The following is a 19,692-nucleotide window of genomic DNA, read 5'->3' as shown; positions in this document are numbered from 1 at the left end:
ACAACATGTACATTCATCAAAACTCATTGAATTACATAGTTAAGATCTATACATTTCACTATATGTAAATTTTACCTCAAAAAATTTTAAAGCAAATATTGATTTAAAACTTTTACTTCACTTAACATTTTTCTTTACTAGTTTTAAAAAGTCTCAAGATTTATTTAAGAAAAACTATCACAAAACAAAGGAGCCCTGGTAGCACAATGGTTAAGTGCTACGCTGCTAACCAAAAGGTCAGGGTTTTGAACCCACCAGCCGCTCCATGGGAGAAAGATGTGGTAGTTTTCTTTCGTGAAGATTACAGCCTTGGAAACCCTACGGGGCAGTTCTACTCTGTCACTATGAGTTGAAATCAACTCAACAGCAACAGGCTTGGTCTTTTGATATATCACAAAATAGTCCATTTTCAAAAAAAATTATCTTCTCACTCAGAAACAAGACTGTATCAACTGTGTCTTCCTCTGATTTGTAAATTTTTTGAGAGCAAAGATTTTGTCCATATAGACTAGATCACCATTATCTCCCAATACCTATCAGAATGCCTGACATATAAATATGTGTTATTTCTGGTGGTTCTTAATAACTAACCTACACTGTTTATAACTTCATGAAAGTTCTAGATCACTTCCTGACTCATATTTCTGCTCTTTTATATTAAATGTAAATGTACTATCATGTTTGACAACCTTTACAACAGTGTCTAATCTGGCAATAGAAAAGAAGCTTCTACATATTCTAAAAGAGGCACCCAAGTTGAGTCTCTAATTCCGTGCTCATCTATCACATGTATTTCAAATAAATATTCAAAGGCATTATATTATTCATGGGCTTATTCCCTAATATTCACTCTCAATTTACTTCAGAGGCTACCTTCTCACCATCAAATTATGGCCACACAAGTTTCTACACTATGCTGTCTCAAGATACTGAGGATATTAAATTGTTCTGAAGATGTTAAATTTTCCTTCCATCTTTCAAAATCATACTATATAATTGTTCAATAATATCACAATTTCATCCAGTAAGAGTTAACGCTGTCCTAAAAAAAACTAACTAGCATAATTTATCAGAACGATGGATTTATTTTGACATAGCAAAAGGTCTGGATCAGGCCAAAGACAACAGCAACTAATCACTTGAGCACCAACTCCAAGACAAAATCCCATCCTCACTTCTGTATCACTGCTTACAAACCAAAAAAAAAAATCAATGATCCATAATAAAGCCAGTTCTGTTCCTATCTCTCATCAATGTCCCTTCCAAGAACACAGAGCTAACAGTTCATTAAGAACAGAGCCCTAAACATGAACTCACAAGACAGCAAATAGCACAATCAACAATGAAGACCCAGATAATAGCCAGTTTAACCAGCTTTAGGGAACACTTTTCACAGTACAACTGTGAGGGTTGGACAAGTACAAAGAACAATTAACAAGCATTAAATCCTCATTATTTTCGGCCACTTTAAAAGAGCAACTGCAAACAGCATAGGCAGGAAAAAGCTCTCCTGAAGTACCTATACAAACAACGGTAATAAACAGCTGGAAACAGCAACAAATAAACACACCAGGCAAGTGGCAACCCTTTCTATGCAAACATACGGGGCCACAGTCAAAAGGCACAAATTAATTCACTTACCTGTTTCCAATGAGGAAGGATTATCATACAACCAAGTTAGATAATAATCACTACCAATGTCACCTCTGATTGATATCTCGAATTTTATATGCAAACAGAAAAGTAAAATAATTAATTTGTAGGAGTAGAAAAAGGCCAGGATTTGTACAGACTTTTGTATTTTATAAAACTTGTTAAAAATTAATTTCAAGAGTAACAGAGTTGACAGCTTTTTATTTTGCAAAATAAGAATGTTACAAAAACAAAAAACCCACCCACCGTCTAGCATATAAATTTCATTAAAAAAGGACATTTTAATACAGAAAAGTAGGATGAATATAGTTTAAAGGTAAATATATAAACTTAGCCTAACCAAAAAAAAATTACATTGAGAAAAATACTCCCTTCTCATCATGAACTTTACAGTAAAAAACAACTGTCTCAAGGAGCTGCATTTGGAAACCTCCTGATTTAGTAGGCATTTCAAAGAAAATACAGTAGCAGAGAATTACAACTTAGACTTATTAACACAGAGGTGCTAGTGGGTATGTATGATTTTAATTATTTTATCAGTTTATGTAAACTAGAAACTCAGATCCCCATAACTTTATCTTTAGCAATAATTTTACAATTTTTTTCTAGTCTAAAATCTTTTTTTTTAATAAAGTTTTCTGAGTATTACTTCCCTCCATGACAGCAGCTGAATTTTAAGCATTATTCATTGAAATGACAAAACCACCATGACTCATTTAATAGCTTTTACTGCATGCTGAATGGGCCCTGGGTGGCGTGAATGGTTAGGCGCTGGACCACCAGACAAAAGGTTGGCTGTTCGAACCCACTCAGAGGCATCTCAGAAGACAGGCCTGGCAATCTGCTTCCAAAAGGTCACAGCTTTGAAAACCCAAAATGTCCCTAGATGTCACAAATGGCTTGCTCTCCTCTACTAACCTAAAGGTTGGTGATTCAAACTCCCCTGGTGGCACCACAGAAAAAAGGCCTGGCAATCTGCTTCCATAAAGATTACAGCCAAGAAAGCTCTACGAAGCAGTTCTACTCTGTAACACATGGAACCGCCACGAATCTGAATCAAAGGCAATGAGTTTGCTTTTGCTGCTGTTTCCTTAACAGAGGTCCAAAGCCCAGGCTGGGAACTACTGCTTTATAAGAAATCAATTTCTCCAGTCACTGCATTTACTCATTTCCTCTTTACCATGAGTTCCCCACATTTGAGGCTGAACAATTAAATTACAGAAAGTATCAAAAAGCCCACTGGGCGGAATTATCTTTAAAATCATTTCTAATCATGAGATTATAAGATTCTGGGACAGTAAGTACTTCTAAAAAGAATTTTGGGACTTCTAGAGAAATGATAAATTGATCCAATATTTAGATCTTCTCCCTCCTGACACTCTATTTAAATAATGGTAAAGAAATACATTGACACAGTGGCTGCAACAATGGGCTCAAACATAGCCAAGTGAGGATGGTGCAGCACCAGGCGGTGTTTCGTTACATTGTACATAGAGTCCCTAGGAGTCCAAACTGACTGGTGGGCACCTAACAATAACAACAAAGAAATTTAAAAGGGTATAAACCCACATGGAAGAGACAAGAGTACAGATGACAACACACTTTTGTAAAATGGAAAGCAGATGGTGGACTTCCAGGTGAAGATGGCAGATTGAACACACACATGTAATTTTGCTCCCCAACAAAGTCCTACTAAAATAAGAATCAAGAAAATTCTGGTGTTGTTTATTGTTTTTAGGACACAGACCAGAAGGACAAAGAGAATGAAGAAGAAACAACAAGCAACAAAATTTTGGAAGCTGGAAAGAAGATGATGAGTGGTAACTGACGTAGTCAAAGACTGCCAAATCCTAAATTAGCAGTGCTCACAACTAAGAATGAACCCAATTTATACTACACACACACAAAAAAAAACCAAACCTGTTGCCTTCTAGTCGATTCCAACCCATACCAACCCAGTATTTATACCACAGAATCCTCAAAAGGTACAGGAACAGCCAGAACAAAGGAAGAGGGGTGGCTAAAATAAGAAAACCAGTTGCTGTCAAGGGAACCCTGACTCATGATGACCCCAGATGTGCACTGCAGACGTGCTCCAGAAGGTTTTCAAGGCTGTGGCCTTTCAAAAGCAGATGGCCACATCTTTCTTTCAAGAAGCCTCTGGGTGAGTTTGAACCACCAATCTTTCCATTAATGGTCAAATGCTTAACGGACTCGGGTGAAAGCTGAACAGTTAGTAAACTAGACCCTATTCCTCCTCCAAGCTGCCACCCTCACTGTGGCAGCTGACTGGAGACTTATTCTCCAGTCAAGATGGGAAAGCATACACAGTAGAAGACACAGGTATCCTAAGAAAAAGAAGCAAACTATGTGACCTTATATACTAAATAGAGCCCTGGTGGTGCAGTAGTTAAGCGTTTGGCTACTAACCAAAATGTCGGCAGTTCAAATCCACCAGCTGCTCCTTAGAAAACCTGTGGAGCAGTACCACTGTGCTGTATGGGGTCACTATGAGTCGGAATCAACTCGGTGGCAACAGGTATTAGGGTATATACAAAATGCTCTATTACCCAGCCCTTTTTTCCCCAGTTCCCAGATCACTGGCAACCAGTCTTCTGCCCTCCAAGCAGAAAACTGGAAGGCACTCTTGAGAAATCTGATCAGGCCAAAAAGAAAGACACGGACAAAGGAGACAGCCTCAAACACTTTACCTAGACCAAAACCAAAGCCAAATCCACTGCTGTCAAGTCGATTCCTACTGATAGCAACCCCACAGGGCTTCCAAGGCTGTACATCTCTACAGAAGCTGACTGGCACAGCTTTCTCCCATGGAGCCACTGGTGGTTTCAAATCTCCGACTTTTTGATTAGCAGCTCATCACTTTAACCACTGCATGTCAGCACAGCTTTTACCTAGACCAGTGGTTCTCAATCTTGGTCACAAACTGGAATCACCTGGGCAGATTTTAAAAACACTGATGCTGACCTATGGGAGTAGAAATCAAAATAGAGGTCACCTCTGGGCAGGAAGTGGAAAGGACAGGAAAGACAAACATGAAGGAATTTTCTAGGGTTTTGGCAATGCTCTATATCTTAGTTATATGGGGGTATACTTGTCAAGAGGAGCCCTGGTAGCGCAGTGGTTAAGTGCTCAGCTGCTAACCAAAAGGTCGGCAGTTTGAACTCACCAGCCATTCCACGGGACAAAGATGTGGCAGTATGTTTCCGTAAAGATTACAGCCTTGGAAACCCTAAGGGGCCGTTCTACTCTGTCCTATAGGGTCGCTATGAGTGGGAATCAACTCGATGGCAATGGATTTGGTATACATGTCAAAACTTACTGAACTATACACTTCAGATTTGTACATTTTGCTGTATGCAGCCACAACTACATTTTAAAAATACTGCTACCTGGGTCCTAAGCCAGAGATTCTGATGTACTTGGTCAAGGGAGTAGCATGGAAATTTTTTAAAGTTCCCTGTGTGATTCCAGCATGCAGTCAAGGCTTAGAACCACTGCCTTAGAGTCCAGAGTAAAACTCCTAATCAATAAGCCCCATCTACAAGCTCAGGGACTTCCAATCAGCTTCTAACTGCCCACTCTTAATCATGAGCCCACAACCAAGGATTCCCAGACCTCTGAGGAGGGCTTCTACTGCTAATAGACGGACCAACCCAAACAGAGAAAAAAAGTAACTTGGAAAAACAAGCTATGCAGGGAAAAAAAAGCTTAAAGAAACGATCATTAACATCTTCAGAAAGATAAGATATGGAACCCATGAAACAAGAAAAAAGATGGAGAAATAAGTGACTGAGTTGGGGAGAGGAAGTTGGAACCTACAGGGTGGCTGAAGAGAATATGCTCAGAGAGCAAGCTGATTTGCCTCACTCACAGAACCCCAGAGAGGCTCAGGACTTAGAGCTTCCAGGTATATCACCAGTGGGGGAGAGGATGGTGCTGAAGAGAAGGGAAGTAGTTTAAAGTCTGTATAATGTACAGTTAGGCCCTCCAGGTTCCGTTCCCCACCACCATTCCCACAATTTCATAAATTTATTCTTTGGAAATACTGACCTAGAGTGACTCTAGACTCAAGAAGAGTAGAATGGAGTGAGGCCCAAGGCTGAAAGCCAAGGATTAAGCACAAGTGTGTAGTGTGAACAGTAAAGCCCACCACCACAGCCCTCTTTCTTTGCCTCGTATTCAGAACACTGAAAGCCAGACATACACTCTTTGATTTAGTTACCCCCTTCGTGTGCCCTGGTGGTATAGAGTTCGGCTGCTAACCTAAAGGTCGGCAGTTCAAATCCACCAGCTGCTCCTTGGAAACCCTATGGGACAGTTTTACCCTGTCCTATAGGGTCGCTATGAGTCGTGACTGACTCGAGGGCAACAGGTTTTTTTGGGTGTGCCGCCAGATCAATTTCCATCACAGCACTTCCCCCAGTGGAAGACAGTGGTCTTTTCTTGAATTCCTACTATCACTCTCTCTCAGACTTTAAGCTCTTTAAGGGCAGGGGCAGCATTTTACTAGCTTTGTACTCTCAGACCCTAACATAGTAACTGTCAATATACTAAATCTTTAGTTCATGATAGACACTGAAGATACCATGCAAAAAAAATACCATGTAAAATTTAGTTGGAAAACTAGAATATACAAGGTGGAACTTAGACTAGGTCTTAAATGGAAACTTTGAATTCAGTGATGAAATAATGTCTGGGATTTGTTTTACATAAATCCAGAGGGGCCACCCGCAAGGGAAAAATATCAGTTGTGTGTCTATATGCTAGCCACAAACGTTTTAAAAAATCATTTACAATCACATCAAGAAACATTAAATACCTAGAAATAAATAAGAAAAGATATGCAAAACTTCTACACAGAAAATTACAAGACATCACTAAGAGAAATTTTCTAAAACCTAAATGGAGGGATATACCATGTTCATAAATTGGAAGATTTAATATTGTTAAGATGTTAATTCTTCCAAATTGATCTATAAATCCAATGCGATCCCAATTTCCAAAATTTGTGGAAACTGACAAGCTGATGCTGAAATTTCTATGGAAATGCTAAGAGCCAAGAACAGCCAAGATTATCTCAAAGAACAGAGCTGGAGGGCTTATACTACGACTTATTAAGGCTTATTATAAAGCTACATTAATTAATACAGTAATACTAGCGCCAGAATAACAAATAGACCAGTGGAGCAGAACAGGGTGTCCAGAAACAGAATGACACTTATACAGTCTGATTTATGAAAAAGTGCCACAGAACAGAGGGGCAAGGATATTTTCAGTAAATGGTGCTGGATCAAATAGATATCCATATGGCAAAAAGTGAATCTTGACCCCTACCATCTATCTGGAATTTATTGTAAACTGGACACCCTAAAAGTGAAAAGTAAAACAATCAAACTTTTACAAGGTAACACAGGAAAATATCGTCATTTCTTAGGCTAAGTGCAGATTTCTTAGGAAACAAAATGTAGTAACCATAAAGGAAAAGATTAATAAAGAACATTTCATTAAAAGTAAGAACTTCCATTCATTAAAACAGTGAAACGGCAAGATACAGAGTGGAAAAAGATAAATGCTGTGTGTGTGTGTGTAAATACACACACAGATATACACCCACACCCTAAACAATCTGCTTCTGAAAAGTCAGCATGAATGCCACAGTGCTGTTCTGCTCTGTACCACACAGAATCACCATGAGTTGGAATCAACACAAAGGCTACTGGTTTATATATATCCAGAAAGAACACATATCCCTAATAAAAAATTACAAATCAATAAAAAAAAGAATACCAAGGAAAACTGGGCAAAGACTAAACAGACACTTCACATGAAGTCATATAAATGGCCAGTAAAAGATACCCAACCTCAATCATCAGGAAAAAAACACAAAATAAAATCACAGTGATATATTACTGTACCTCATAGTGATGTATTACTGCACCTCTACCAGAATAGTAAAAAATTTTACACTGACAAGCACCAGCAATGATGTAGGGCAACTGGGTTATTATTCCCTGCTACTTGGTACAACCACTTAGGGAAAATGTTCAATAGCATGAATACTGAAGTTTGATCATTCACATACCTTGTTGTTAGGTGCGATGGAATTGGCTTTCGACTCACAGCAACCCTTTGTGACAGCACAGAAGAGCCCCACAGAGTTTTCTAGTTTGTAGTCTTTATGAGGGAGCCCTGGTGGCACAGTGGCTAAGATCTCAGGCTGCTATCCAAAAGGCTGGCAGTTCGAATCTACCAGTCCATCCTTGGAAACTCTCTGAGGCAGCTCTACTCTGTCCTATAGGGTCGCTATGAGTCGGAATCGACTGGACGACAAAGAGTTTGTTCATTCGTTTGTTTTTTCGAATCCTTATGGGAGCAGATCACCAGGTCTTTCTCACTGGAAATGCTGGTTGGAACTGAACCACCAACCTTTCCCATTTGCGCCACCAGCATGTCTAACACCAGCGATTCCACTCCTCCACACAATATCTGAAAGAGTCCTGGTGGTGCAGTGGTTAGGCGCTTGGCTGCTAACGGAATGGTCAGACCCACTAGCCATTCTGAGGGAGAAAGGTGTGGCAGTCCACTTTTGTAAAGATTACAGTCTTGGAAACTCTATGGGGCAGTTCTACTCTGTCCTATAGGGTCACTATGAGTCAAACTTGACTGGAAGGCAACAGGAATACAGTATATACTCTTGGAGTCCTTCGGTGGTGCAAACAATTATCGCTCTGGGCTGCTAACCAAAAGGTTGGAGACTGAGTCCATCCACAGCTGCCTCGAAATATAAGTCCTGGCAATCTACTTCCAAAAAATCAGCCATTGAAAATCCTATGCACAAAGTCCTACTCTGATACATATGGGGTTGCCAGGAGTCAGAACAGACAGAATGGCAACTGGGTTTGATTTGTGCAGTGGTTCATTTCATAAAAATTCATTATCTGCACACTTAAAATTGTGCACTTTTTCTGTGCACCTCAATAAACTTTCTAAGATTCCTCTGACACAAAGTTCTCAGAGATCTAGGAAAAAGCTTCTGGTAAACTGATAAAATTTTACAAATATAATTAAAGAACAAAAATGCCACTAATACATACCAGCCCACAATCAAAGTAAAAACTACCAAGAGATAATTTTTCTTGAACTTCATGAAGCACTGGAATTCCTTCTTACAGCAAAGAAAGGAGTTTATTATTCCACATTGTAAGCGAAAGAAGAGATATCTTTGCAAGAAAATGCGGCTGCTTTTCGAAAACATCCCCAATAGCGACAGACAGGAGAAAAGTGAGGGAACCATTCCAAAAGTTTTGGTTAACTCTTTGGTGAAAGGATACTACCTGAGATGGTAGGAGACGTCCAAAAGACAGAAAAAAACACAAAAATGTTACAGCAACTCTAGAGCCAACACCAACACCACAATCCAACCTACCGGAAATCCTGTGGTTAATTTGAGGCTTGCCCCGCTAGTCATAAGGTGATTCAGTGATGGCTACAAACCCTCCCCAAGTGCATCCTTGGAGTCACCTGGCACACCTGGAATGCCCATCACCTGTCTGTAGACACCGCCATACGCAAAATCCAAGGAGGCTATATAGAGTCTCCAACTTTGCAGGTAAGGGGCGCAGATGGTATCATCCCCTCAAGGCCACCCAGAGAGAACCCACTTCTGGCCTCGAGGGCTGGGGTGCAGGGCCCCGAAGCTGCCCCGTCCCTCCGCCTCTGGGACTCTACAGAAAAACCCGCCGGTGGTGAGTTTCTTCCCCGGCGCCCGCGGAAGGAGGATCCCGACAAGCGGCAGGCAAGGAGGCGAGCGCAGGGAACTTAGGCCCCGGCGGGGTCTGGCACGCCTGCCCGCTCACTCGGCAAGTTTGGCGGCAGCCCCTTCCCACTGCGCCTGGGCCCCGCCGTGCGCCCCCGCGGGGCCCGGGCTTGCGGCCCGCCCGGCCTGGCGCAGCGCCGCTCACCTTGGAGACGTTGGGTGAACTCCGCTGTAAACATTAACTTCCCATCCAGCCGGCAGCCGCGCCACCGTCGCGCGTCCCAGCGCCTCGGCCCGGCTCCTGGATCCGTGGGCCGCCGTCTCACGCGTGCTGCACTAACTCACGAACTCGGGGCCTCCGCCGACCCCCACCACCCCTCAGAATGCCGCCGCTGGCTCAACCACTGTCCGGCCCTTCGCCCGTCCGCCTGCCGGGTTCTCCAGGGTCCGGCCTGGCCGCGTCAGGAAAACCCAAGGCGCAGGCGCGGCAGGGCCTTAAAGAGACCCGGCCGCCTCTACCGCATAATAGATTCGTGCAGGTTAGGGGCCGGGCTGGCCGGCCAAGAAAAGGAGAAGCCGAAGGGATTGGACGGAGCGAAGCGGGGGCGGGGAAATCCTTCCCTCTCCGTTTTTCTTGCAAAGCACCAGCCCTCAGTCCTGCAAATTGCGACTTCCCAAGTCATTTGAACCGCCCCTTCCATGTTAAAGCTGCGGAAGGCGCACCCCCTCAGAGCGCAATCCCACCCGGCGCTTAGGGCTGCGGAGCGCGCACTGCCGCACCGCCCACGCTCCTGTTTCCTGGGCTGCGGGCGAGGGGCGCAGATGCTCAGGCTTCAAAAGGCCGTCCTGGGCTCAATAACAATAATCAACGTGTAAGTGGCACTTGTGATTGCAAAGCGTTCCACCCTCACTAGTCTCTTCACACAGGGTCTATGCAGAGTCCGGCAGGGGGTAGAGCCTGGGCATAAATAAATGACGTCCACTGGGCCGCCATCCAACATCCACGAAGAAATTCTTAGAAGGAAAGTACTTAACTTTGGAACGGAAACAATCTGCTAATTCTCGTCCTATCCCATTGCATATGCAAGAGTCATTACCGATATCTCCCTGGTTATCTGTAATAAGCATTTCAGTAGAGGAAAAAAAACTCCATTTTTTTTCAACGAGGTTAGGAAACACCAAAACATAGGAAGTAAAGTAATGGCCTCCACCCAGCTCAGAACTTTAAAAATTCGCAATTTTATGAGGCAAATTTTTCCATATAAACTAAGAGACGTCCTTGATGTCAACAAATCCTGCTGACTCTACCTCCCAATTTTTCCCTTGAGCCCGCCCTCTTCTCTCCATCTATCTGCTCCACCACCACTCCAGTTAAGCTACTAGTCCGGAGCTGCAGATCTAGTCTTCTAATTGGTTTCTCCACGTCCCCTCTAACCCCTTGCCTTGGAGTCGATTCAGATTCATAGCGACCCTGTAGGACAGAGTAGAACTGCCCCATAGAGTTTCAAGGAGCAGCTGGTGGGCTCGAACTGCAGGCTTTGAGTTAGCAGTCAAGCTCTTAAGCCTCTGCACCACCAGGGCTCCACATCCCCCTCTAGCCCCTCTCTGATCTCTTCTCCACACAACAACCACAATGACTTTTTCACATCTTCCTTCTAGTTTGAACCCCTGCTGAGAATTTGCATTTCTACCAAGTTCCCAGAAGATGCTAATACTGCTGGTTAGGGACCAATCTGAGAACCACTAGTAGAGCGGTGGGTCTCAGTCTTAATTATACATAAGAATCACCTGGGGGTTTTATTAAACTGTAAATTCTGATTCAGTATATTTGGGGTAGAAATGCAAATTCTCATCCTTACCCATTCAAAGCCCTGCTTTTTCAAAAACAAATACGCTACATAAACCACTTCAATAGCTTTCCATTCTCTTGGACAAAACCCCTTAACTAACCAACTTTGCATGATCAGGACCTTGCCTGCCCTCTACTTCTGCTACCACTCAGATCTTACTGTTTCTGCTTTCTGCTCCAGCCAGGCTATCCTCTTCCAATCTCTCCTACTTACCAGCTTCCTTCCTCCACAGAGTCTTTGCACATGCTTTGCTGTGCCAGGAAAACTCTCCCAACCCTCATCCTCTGGTCTCAGCTCAGGTCTCCACCGTAGAGAAACACCCTATGACTTGCCTACCTTGGCCCCATCCCTGAACCGAATTGCACTGAAAGTGTAATTGTATGATTATTTGCATGATTTTTTTTTTTTTACTCCTCCACTGGACTATTAATTCCATGAGGCCAGGAGCTTGCTTTGTTTTGTTCAAGGTTGTATTTCCATATTTGTTCAATATATATATTTGTCCAGAAAATAAATGAGAGTCATAGAATGCTAAAACTTGAACTAGACATGGCTTTAAAGGTTACAGAAGTTACAGAAAGCTGAAATGTGACATTTGGAATCAGAGTCTAAAATAACCCCAGTTATCTTAAAACTGATTCTATATTGTTTTAGCTGGGCTGTCACAAGATTCTTTGGAGAACCTTTTAAAATCTGAGTCCCTAAAGCACCTTATATAAACCCCTATAATAATTAATAATGACAGCTACAGGATAAACCCACAAGACAACTAATAGAATTGGTTTCTTCAAGGGAGGAGGACCGGGTGACTGGTGGAAATGGGTGGAAAGGAAACTTTTTACTGCATGCCTTTTTGTACCTTTTCAATTTCAAGCCCTGTGAATGTATTTTCTAGTCTAAAATGACACAAAAGAGTATATGATTCCATTTATTAGAAATTCTAGAAAAGGCAAAATTGATCTATGGTGAAAAAACTGGTCGCTTCTGGCAAGAGATTGTCTAGGAAGGGACATAAATTTTCTGGTTGATAAAAATATCTTGAGAGGGGTGTGAGTTACACAGGTGTATTATTTTATCAAAAATGTATAGGTAACATTTAGGCATTGTAATGAAGGTAAGTTTTTCCTTAAAAACTGTATAAAAATAAACAAAATTTAAGAAAATAATAATAGCTAAAACATAGTTGAGCACTCACTGTGTACAAGTATTGGCTAATTACTTTACATACATCATCTATTTTAATCTTCATATTATTCCCATGAGGCAGATATTATTATCATAACCTCCTTGCATATGAGGAAACTGAGACTTAACAAATACTAAGTAGCTTGCCCCCCTGTATATACAATTGGAAAGTGGTGGAGCAGAGCTTTGAACCCAGTCTCATGCCCAAAGTGGTAAACACGAGGCCCTATGTCCCCTCTCCGGAATTGTAATTTTTTGGCTTATATATTATTTCCTACCCACTAAATCAAGAGTTTCACAACGATAGAAACCATATTTTGTCGTAGGCTTCTCAGTAGCCCCAGCACTTTGCAGGATAGCTGCTCAATGTATTTTGAAGGAACGACAAGGAAAAAGCCTGGGGTTGATTTTATTGGTGCAGATTACATAGGGTTGCTATGAGTCGGAATCGACTCAATAGCAATGGGATTTTTTGTGTGTAATAGGCATACATACATATATTAATCACTATGTGACCAAGGTTTCCTGTATATACATACATATATATATATACATAGCTCTTAATCACTACGTGACCAAGGTTTCCTGTATATACATACATATATATATATATACACATATATGTATGTATATACAGGAAACCTTGGTCACATAGTGATTAAGAGCACATATATGTATGTATATACAGGAAACCTTGGTCACATAGTGATTAAGAGCTATGGCTGCTAACCAAAAGGTCGGCAGTTCGAATCCACCAGGTGCTCCTTGGAAACCCTATGGGGAGTTCTACTCTGTCCTATAGGGTCACTATGAGTCAGAATTGACTCGACGGCAATGGGTTTGGTTTTGGGGTTTTTTTATATATATAAATATATGTATGTGTCTATATATATATGTATACACATACCTATACATACGTATATGTGTATATATACAATCAGTACTGCTGTGCTAAGTGCCTAAGTTGAGTTATCTCAAATCATGTCACAGACCTGAGGAGAGAAGCTGGTACCCATTACCCCTATCCCCAGTTTACCCCATTCCTTCACTCACCCTGAGCACATTAATTTCGTTGGTGGAAGAGCTTACACTTTATCTTTTCACTGAATAGCTGATTCTAACCAGAGATCTGACTTGCCCTCCTTCCAAGCCTCTCACAAGTGCTTAAGCACTTGCGTAAGTGAAATTCCATGCTGTGAATTTCACACGAGCACCACTCCTGCTCCAGCTCTCCCCTACTCTGCCATTCACTCTGGAACCTCACAGGAGGGACAGAAGAGGGAGGAAGCACAAGGGCAGTGGGCAGTGACACCCTCCTCAGATAGAGCTTTATGTGCAGTAAATTCAGTTACCAACTCAAAGCTTTCTATTTTTTGATGCTGCACACTCTTAGTGTTGATTTGTGTCACTGTCAGGGAGGGAAACAAAAGGAGGGTCCAGTTCCATCCCCTCTAAACCTGGCAAGGGTTAAATCCCAGACTGTCATACTCTCAACTGCTAAACGTGTTTAAACCAGCCATGTGAGTGAGCCCCATTGCTCACAGAAAGGAAAAGCAGAGGCATTTCCCTGAGAGGCAAAAAACAACCCGAGATACAGAAGGCAGGGTGTTGTTCATCAGTGAGTTTGACTCACCAGTGTAGTCAAACCCACTGGTGAACAACATCCCGTCCTCACCCTGGACAACCGGTATTTGGCTTCCTTAGAGAACCGCTTGTCTCAGCTACATCTTAGGACTGTGTTGTACAATACAGCAGCCCACTTAGCCACATATGGTTATTAACGTTTAAACTTACATTAATTTAGATTAAACTAAAAATTCAGTTCCTCAGTCACACTAGCACATTCCAAGTTCTCAAAAATAGCCATATGTGGCTAGTGGCTACTGTCTTGGACAACACACATGTAGGATGTGTCCATCCATCAGAAAGTTTTATTGGCAGTACTATTCTTGAAAAAACAAGAAACAATACTCCACGCACCTCTCAGCTAATATTCAAGAACTTTTTGCTTTGGAAAAATGAAGGCTCACAATGAAATCGTTAACAGCCTATCTCATTAGGTGCATTGCTTTCCACAATGTACTAATCCAAAAGGCACTCAAACTATGGCCTCCATTCATTGGAGTTGTAAGGATGGTTTTAACCTCACTACCTCCACCACGTTCCATTGCTTGCAAGACACTGACACTATCTTAGGAAGAATACTGTTGAGAAGCACACATTTCTATTTCCATCTCTTGGCACTTGTGCACAACTAGAAACTGGATCTGCCATGGTTGTGGTAAAGAACAAACTTTCTGAATCTAGAGCTTGGACATCAGTTCTGTATGTGGTGGTAGACATTCAAAACATCAACCCAACAACAGCATTTGAAACTGCACAACTGAAATGGAAGATCAGTAGAGACATTTTTGAGAAATGATTTTATTCAAGTGCCGATTTCCATCCTACCCACCAAAAGAAGTCCATTCATTTCTTAACTTTCTGAAATATTTGTTTTAAAGCAAGATAAAATTCGGTGGAATTACAGTAGTAATTCCGCTAAAACTTTCCATTTTCTCGGAACTAGTAACCTCTGCACTAATGCAAGTGACTAGACTATGACCAGAAACTTCAAGTATGGATGCCAAAAGTGTACTTAACCTCTTTGAACCCCAGTCTTCTCATCCATAAACTGGAGATAATATCTATTTAAGCATTAAAGTGAGAATTAAGTGAAATAATATGTGCAAGGTACGTAAGTATTCAACACATGATCCAAAACCCTGTGCCGTCAAGTCGATTCTGACTCATAGCAACCCTATAGGACATGGTAGAACTGCCCCATAGAGTTTCCAAGGAGCACCTGGTGGATTTGAACTGCCTGCCGACCCTTTAGTTAGCAGCTGTAGCACTTAACCACTACACCACCAGGGTTTCCCAACACATGGTAGCCATTATAATTGTTATTATCCATTCCCACAAAACACCACCATGCAAAAATAAGTAAATAAAAGACTCTAAAATTAGAAAAATTCTGACTCCACCACCTCCTAATTGTCTGACAATTGACCTCTCTAAACTTTCGCTTCTTTATCAAGTTAATAAGGATTAAGAAGAGTTCCCAACAATAGATGTGTTATTTCATGTGAAGATGTTCTGATAACAGTAAAGCCAAAAAAAAACCAAGCTAGTGTAAAAAAAAATAATAATAATTTTTTTTTTTTAGTGTTAATTAGCACTCTGCTCCCACCTCCAGCAAAAAAAAAAGATGAGGGAACTACGTTTGAGAGAATCATGCTTCACAGTAAAATTTATTTAGCATTTGTTATAAACTGTGCCCCTAATACAACTGGGAAGCAACAAACTGCTGAAGCCATCACTGAAGACCACACTGCCACCAAACAAAATTTGTGAACAAATACTCTGGCTCCCAGTCGCTTTCCTTAGCTAATCTTTATTCTCCAGATGAGAAATTTGAAGCCCATGCAGCCCACAGCAGGCCTTCTCTGGGAATGATAACCAGCAGTCAGTTACAGCAAGGAGAGAAATGGTGTTGAATTACAAAAAGCCAATTACTAAAATACCTTTTTTACAGGTGTGGAATTAAACCTAACGCTTCATAAAGCCTTGTTCATCACATGAGTGGTCACAATATAACAAGATAACATTCTTAAAATAAAACTCAAGTCATTTTAAAAAGCTGTTTCTGTGTTTTGAAGATTGAGCACAGTACACTAATCTTAACTAGACACCAAAATATTTCCTGTTGCAGCAATTGCATTTTTATACTTTTAATATAAAATCAAACATCGTTTCAGACATTTACCTGCTTCCCACCAGGGTTTCTAAAGGCAGCAGTCATTTTGGTGGTAACCATGATAAGCAGAGAAGATTGGGAGACTGGGGATTTGAATTGAATTTATAGCTGACTCATAGGGAGTGTTTACAACATTGCCACTGGGATCCACCCATTTAACACCCTTTCAGTTCCATCTTACACATTTGTTAGCTAGTACCTTAGGGGAAGCTGGGAATGTGGAGGACTAGGAACACTGAAGCCAACGCTTTTTGGTCATATGAGTGCCAATTGATTTTGTTTTCCTTCCTTCCTCCCATTCTTTCCTTAGTGACTGATTTATCTGAGAATGACCTTATTAACTGTTATTGTGTTTGGGGTACTGAGCCTGAGGCACTGCCTAGAAGCTTCTATATTCTAGGTGGTTTCAGTTCTTGGAGTTTGACACTGGACAAAATTATTAATTTGATAGTTCTTCAGGATCTCTGCTAGAGGATTTTCCTTTTTGTTTTTACTTTTTAGCTGAGGTTTTGGAATACTACAGATGGTTGCATTCTATTAATGAATACTGCTGTTGTGTTACCAAAACCAAAAACCCATTGCCATCGATTAGATTCCCACTCATAGCAACTCTGTAAAGGAGCCCTGGTAATGCAGTGGTTAAAACACTCAGCTGCTAACCTAAAGTTGGTGGTTCAAACCCACCAGCTGCTCCACGGGAGAAAGATGTGGCAGTAGACTTCTATGAGGATTTATGGCCTTGGAAATTCTATAAAACAGTTCTACTCTGCCCTGATGTGGTCACTATGAGTTGCGTTACTTAAAACCCATTGCCGTCAAGTTGATTCTGACTCATAGCGACCCTATAGGACATAGTAGAACTGCCCCATAGGGTTTCCAAGGAGAGGCTGGAGGATTTGAATGCCAACCTTTGGATTAACAGCCAAGTTCTTAACCACTGTGCCACCAGGGCTCCAAACACATGCCCAATGTGGGGCATGAACCCACAACCCTGTGATTAAGGGTCTCATTCTTTACAGACTGAGCTAGCCTGGTAAAGTCATTTCTGACGAGGATGGAATATTTAGGGGTCATTAATTCTGAGAGCTTATCTATAAAATACAGAAGCAAGTGAGATACCTTGTAAGAGATCTAAATAGAGAGAAAGTCACTTCTTTGATTCTCTTGAAAGAGATCTGCTATAATAGGTTTGTTTTAAGGGGCTGGCTTTCTAATAATGATGACTTATGCTTTTAGAGCACTTACCATGAGCCAGGCACTGTGAAAGCAATTTTTATCTATCACCTTACTTAATCTTCACCGTAACTGTATCCTCACTCACAAGTGAACCCCAAAGAAGTCATTAAAAATGTTTCATTTATTTACTCTTTCATTCATTTATAAATATTAATTAAGGGCATAGTTGTGTCAGGCATCTTCTTAAAAGGAAGGACGATACTTTTTTTTCAGTCCCTACAACATGTTAAATCCACAAATCTGTTCTGGAAGAAATACAGCTGGAATACTCCTCAGAAACAAAGATGGCGAGACTATGTCTTACATACTTTGGGCATTTTATCAGGAGGGATCAGTCCCTGGAGAAGGACATCATACTTGGTAAAGTAGAGGGTCAGTGAAAAAGAGGAAAACCTTCAACGAAATGGATTGACACAGTGGTTGCAGCAAAGGGTCAAGCATCGTAACGACTGTGAGGATGGTGCAGCACCAGGTTTTGCTCTGTTGTTCAAAGGGTCTCTATGAGTTAGAACTGACTTAACAGCACCTAACAACACAACATGTCATGAATAACATTGCATGTTTCCACATGAGGCAGCCACTATTAGGCCCATTTAACAGAGGAGGAAGCCACAAGCATATGAAAAGATGCTCAGCATCATTAGTCATTAAACCAAACTCATTGCCTTCGAGTTGATTCCAACTCATAGTAACCCAATAGGACCGAGTAGGATTGCCCCATAGGGTTTCCAAGGCTGTAACCTTTATGGAAGCAGACTGCCACATCTTTCTCCGGTGGAAGGCTGGTGAGTTCCAATCACCAACCTTTCGTTTAGCAGCCAAGTGTTTAACCACTGTGCCACCAGGGCTCCTGGCATTGGTCATTAGGGAAATACAAATCAAAACCATAAGGTTCTACTTCACTATAATAATAATAAAAATGAAACAGAAAATAAGTGTTGATGAGGATGTTAAGAAATTGGAACCTTTGTACATTACTGGTGGGAATATAATAACAGTTTGGTGGTTCCTCAAAAAGTTAAACATAGCACAACTATATGACTCAGCAATTCCACTGGTGGGAATATATTCAAAAGAATTGAAAACACGGACTCAAGCAAATACTTTTAAACACATGTTCATAGCAGCACTATTCACCATGCGCAAAAGGTGATAACAACCCAAATGTCCATCGATGGATGAATGGATAAATAAAATGTGGTATATCCATACAATGAAATATTATTCAGTCATAAAAAGGAATGAAGTACTGATACACAATACAACATGGATGAACCTCAAAAATATTATGCTAAGTGAAAGAAACTGGGCACATAAGGTCACATATAGTATGATTCCATTTATATGAAATATCCAGAATAGGTAAATCCATAGAAACAGAACACAGATAGGTGGTTGCCAGAGGCTGGGGGGAGGCGAGTGGGGAATAGGGAGTAACTACTTCATGGGTAAGGGGATTCCTTTTGAGGTAATGAAAATGTTTGGAACTAGGTAGAGGTGACGGTTGCACAACATTGTGAAAGTACTAAATGCCACTGAATTGTTCACCTTAACAATGGCTAATTTTATGTTATATGAATACCACCCCGATTAAAAAAATAAAAAGAGAAGGCTAAGGCTGGTCCAAAGTCATACCTAAAGTAAAAAGACAAAGTGCAAGTATGTGTCTCTCTTGACTACAAAGCCTGTGTTGTTTGGAGTTAGAAAAACTTGGTACCTTCATTCAGATTATAGAGTAGGAACTTACAGTCTGGAGAAGAAGACAGACGTGATCAAATAGATGGACAATAACACGATATGTTTTGTCACATGGAGATTTAATACTGTAGGTGCAGAAAGGGGAGTACATAACCTGGCTGAGGGAATTGTACCATTTTTATCTGTCCATACCCCCTTCCATCTTCTTTTGGTAATAGCTGTAGATTCCTCACTCAAGCTAAGCCAATCATATTACCTTAACCTCCTGGCCATACTGATTGGTTCAAGGGGTAGGCCTAGATAAGTTCTGCCCGGGGATTTTTCAAACCAGAGCTGAAAAAGTAAAGACCCTTTCCCCTCTCATTAGGAGGCTGTAAGGATATGAATCCAGAGATCCTGGCTATACCTAGAGAAGCATGGGATGGAGAGCACCCTGAGGGTATTAAAATCCCCAGTTCCAGTCAACCCTGCCTTTCCTAAGGCCTTGTTGTAAT

At 41.2% G+C, this 19,692-nt stretch overlaps 1 protein-coding gene across 8 annotated transcripts in view; it reads right to left on the bottom strand.

Annotated features, from left to right (window-relative positions):
* EVI5 (ecotropic viral integration site 5) overlaps positions 1 to 16,320 on the bottom strand; it is a 261,524-nt gene extending 245,204 nt beyond the window's left edge. For 3 of the 8 annotated variants that reach the window (XM_049879782.1, XM_049879785.1, XM_049879786.1), the window contains exon 1: positions 16,274 to 16,319. In XM_049879782.1, the coding sequence (XP_049735739.1) occupies positions 16,274 to 16,309 (36 nt within the window). In that variant the 5' untranslated portion in view covers positions 16,310 to 16,319. Of the gene's footprint in view, positions 1 to 9,100; positions 9,587 to 9,635; positions 9,978 to 16,273 lie in introns of those variants that run through there. The other 5 variants (XM_049879778.1, XM_049879780.1, XM_049879783.1 and 2 more) reach the window with 4 other exon arrangements.
* Positions 16,321 to 19,692: the final 3,372 nt, after the last annotated feature.

The sequence above is a fragment of the Elephas maximus genome, chromosome 3 (genome assembly GCF_024166365.1).
Source record: "Elephas maximus indicus isolate mEleMax1 chromosome 3, mEleMax1 primary haplotype, whole genome shotgun sequence".
Taxonomy (NCBI): domain Eukaryota; kingdom Metazoa; phylum Chordata; class Mammalia; order Proboscidea; family Elephantidae; genus Elephas; species Elephas maximus.
The sequence above is the reverse complement of the archived record's forward strand: the minus strand, read 5'-3'. Positions and strand labels throughout refer to the sequence as shown.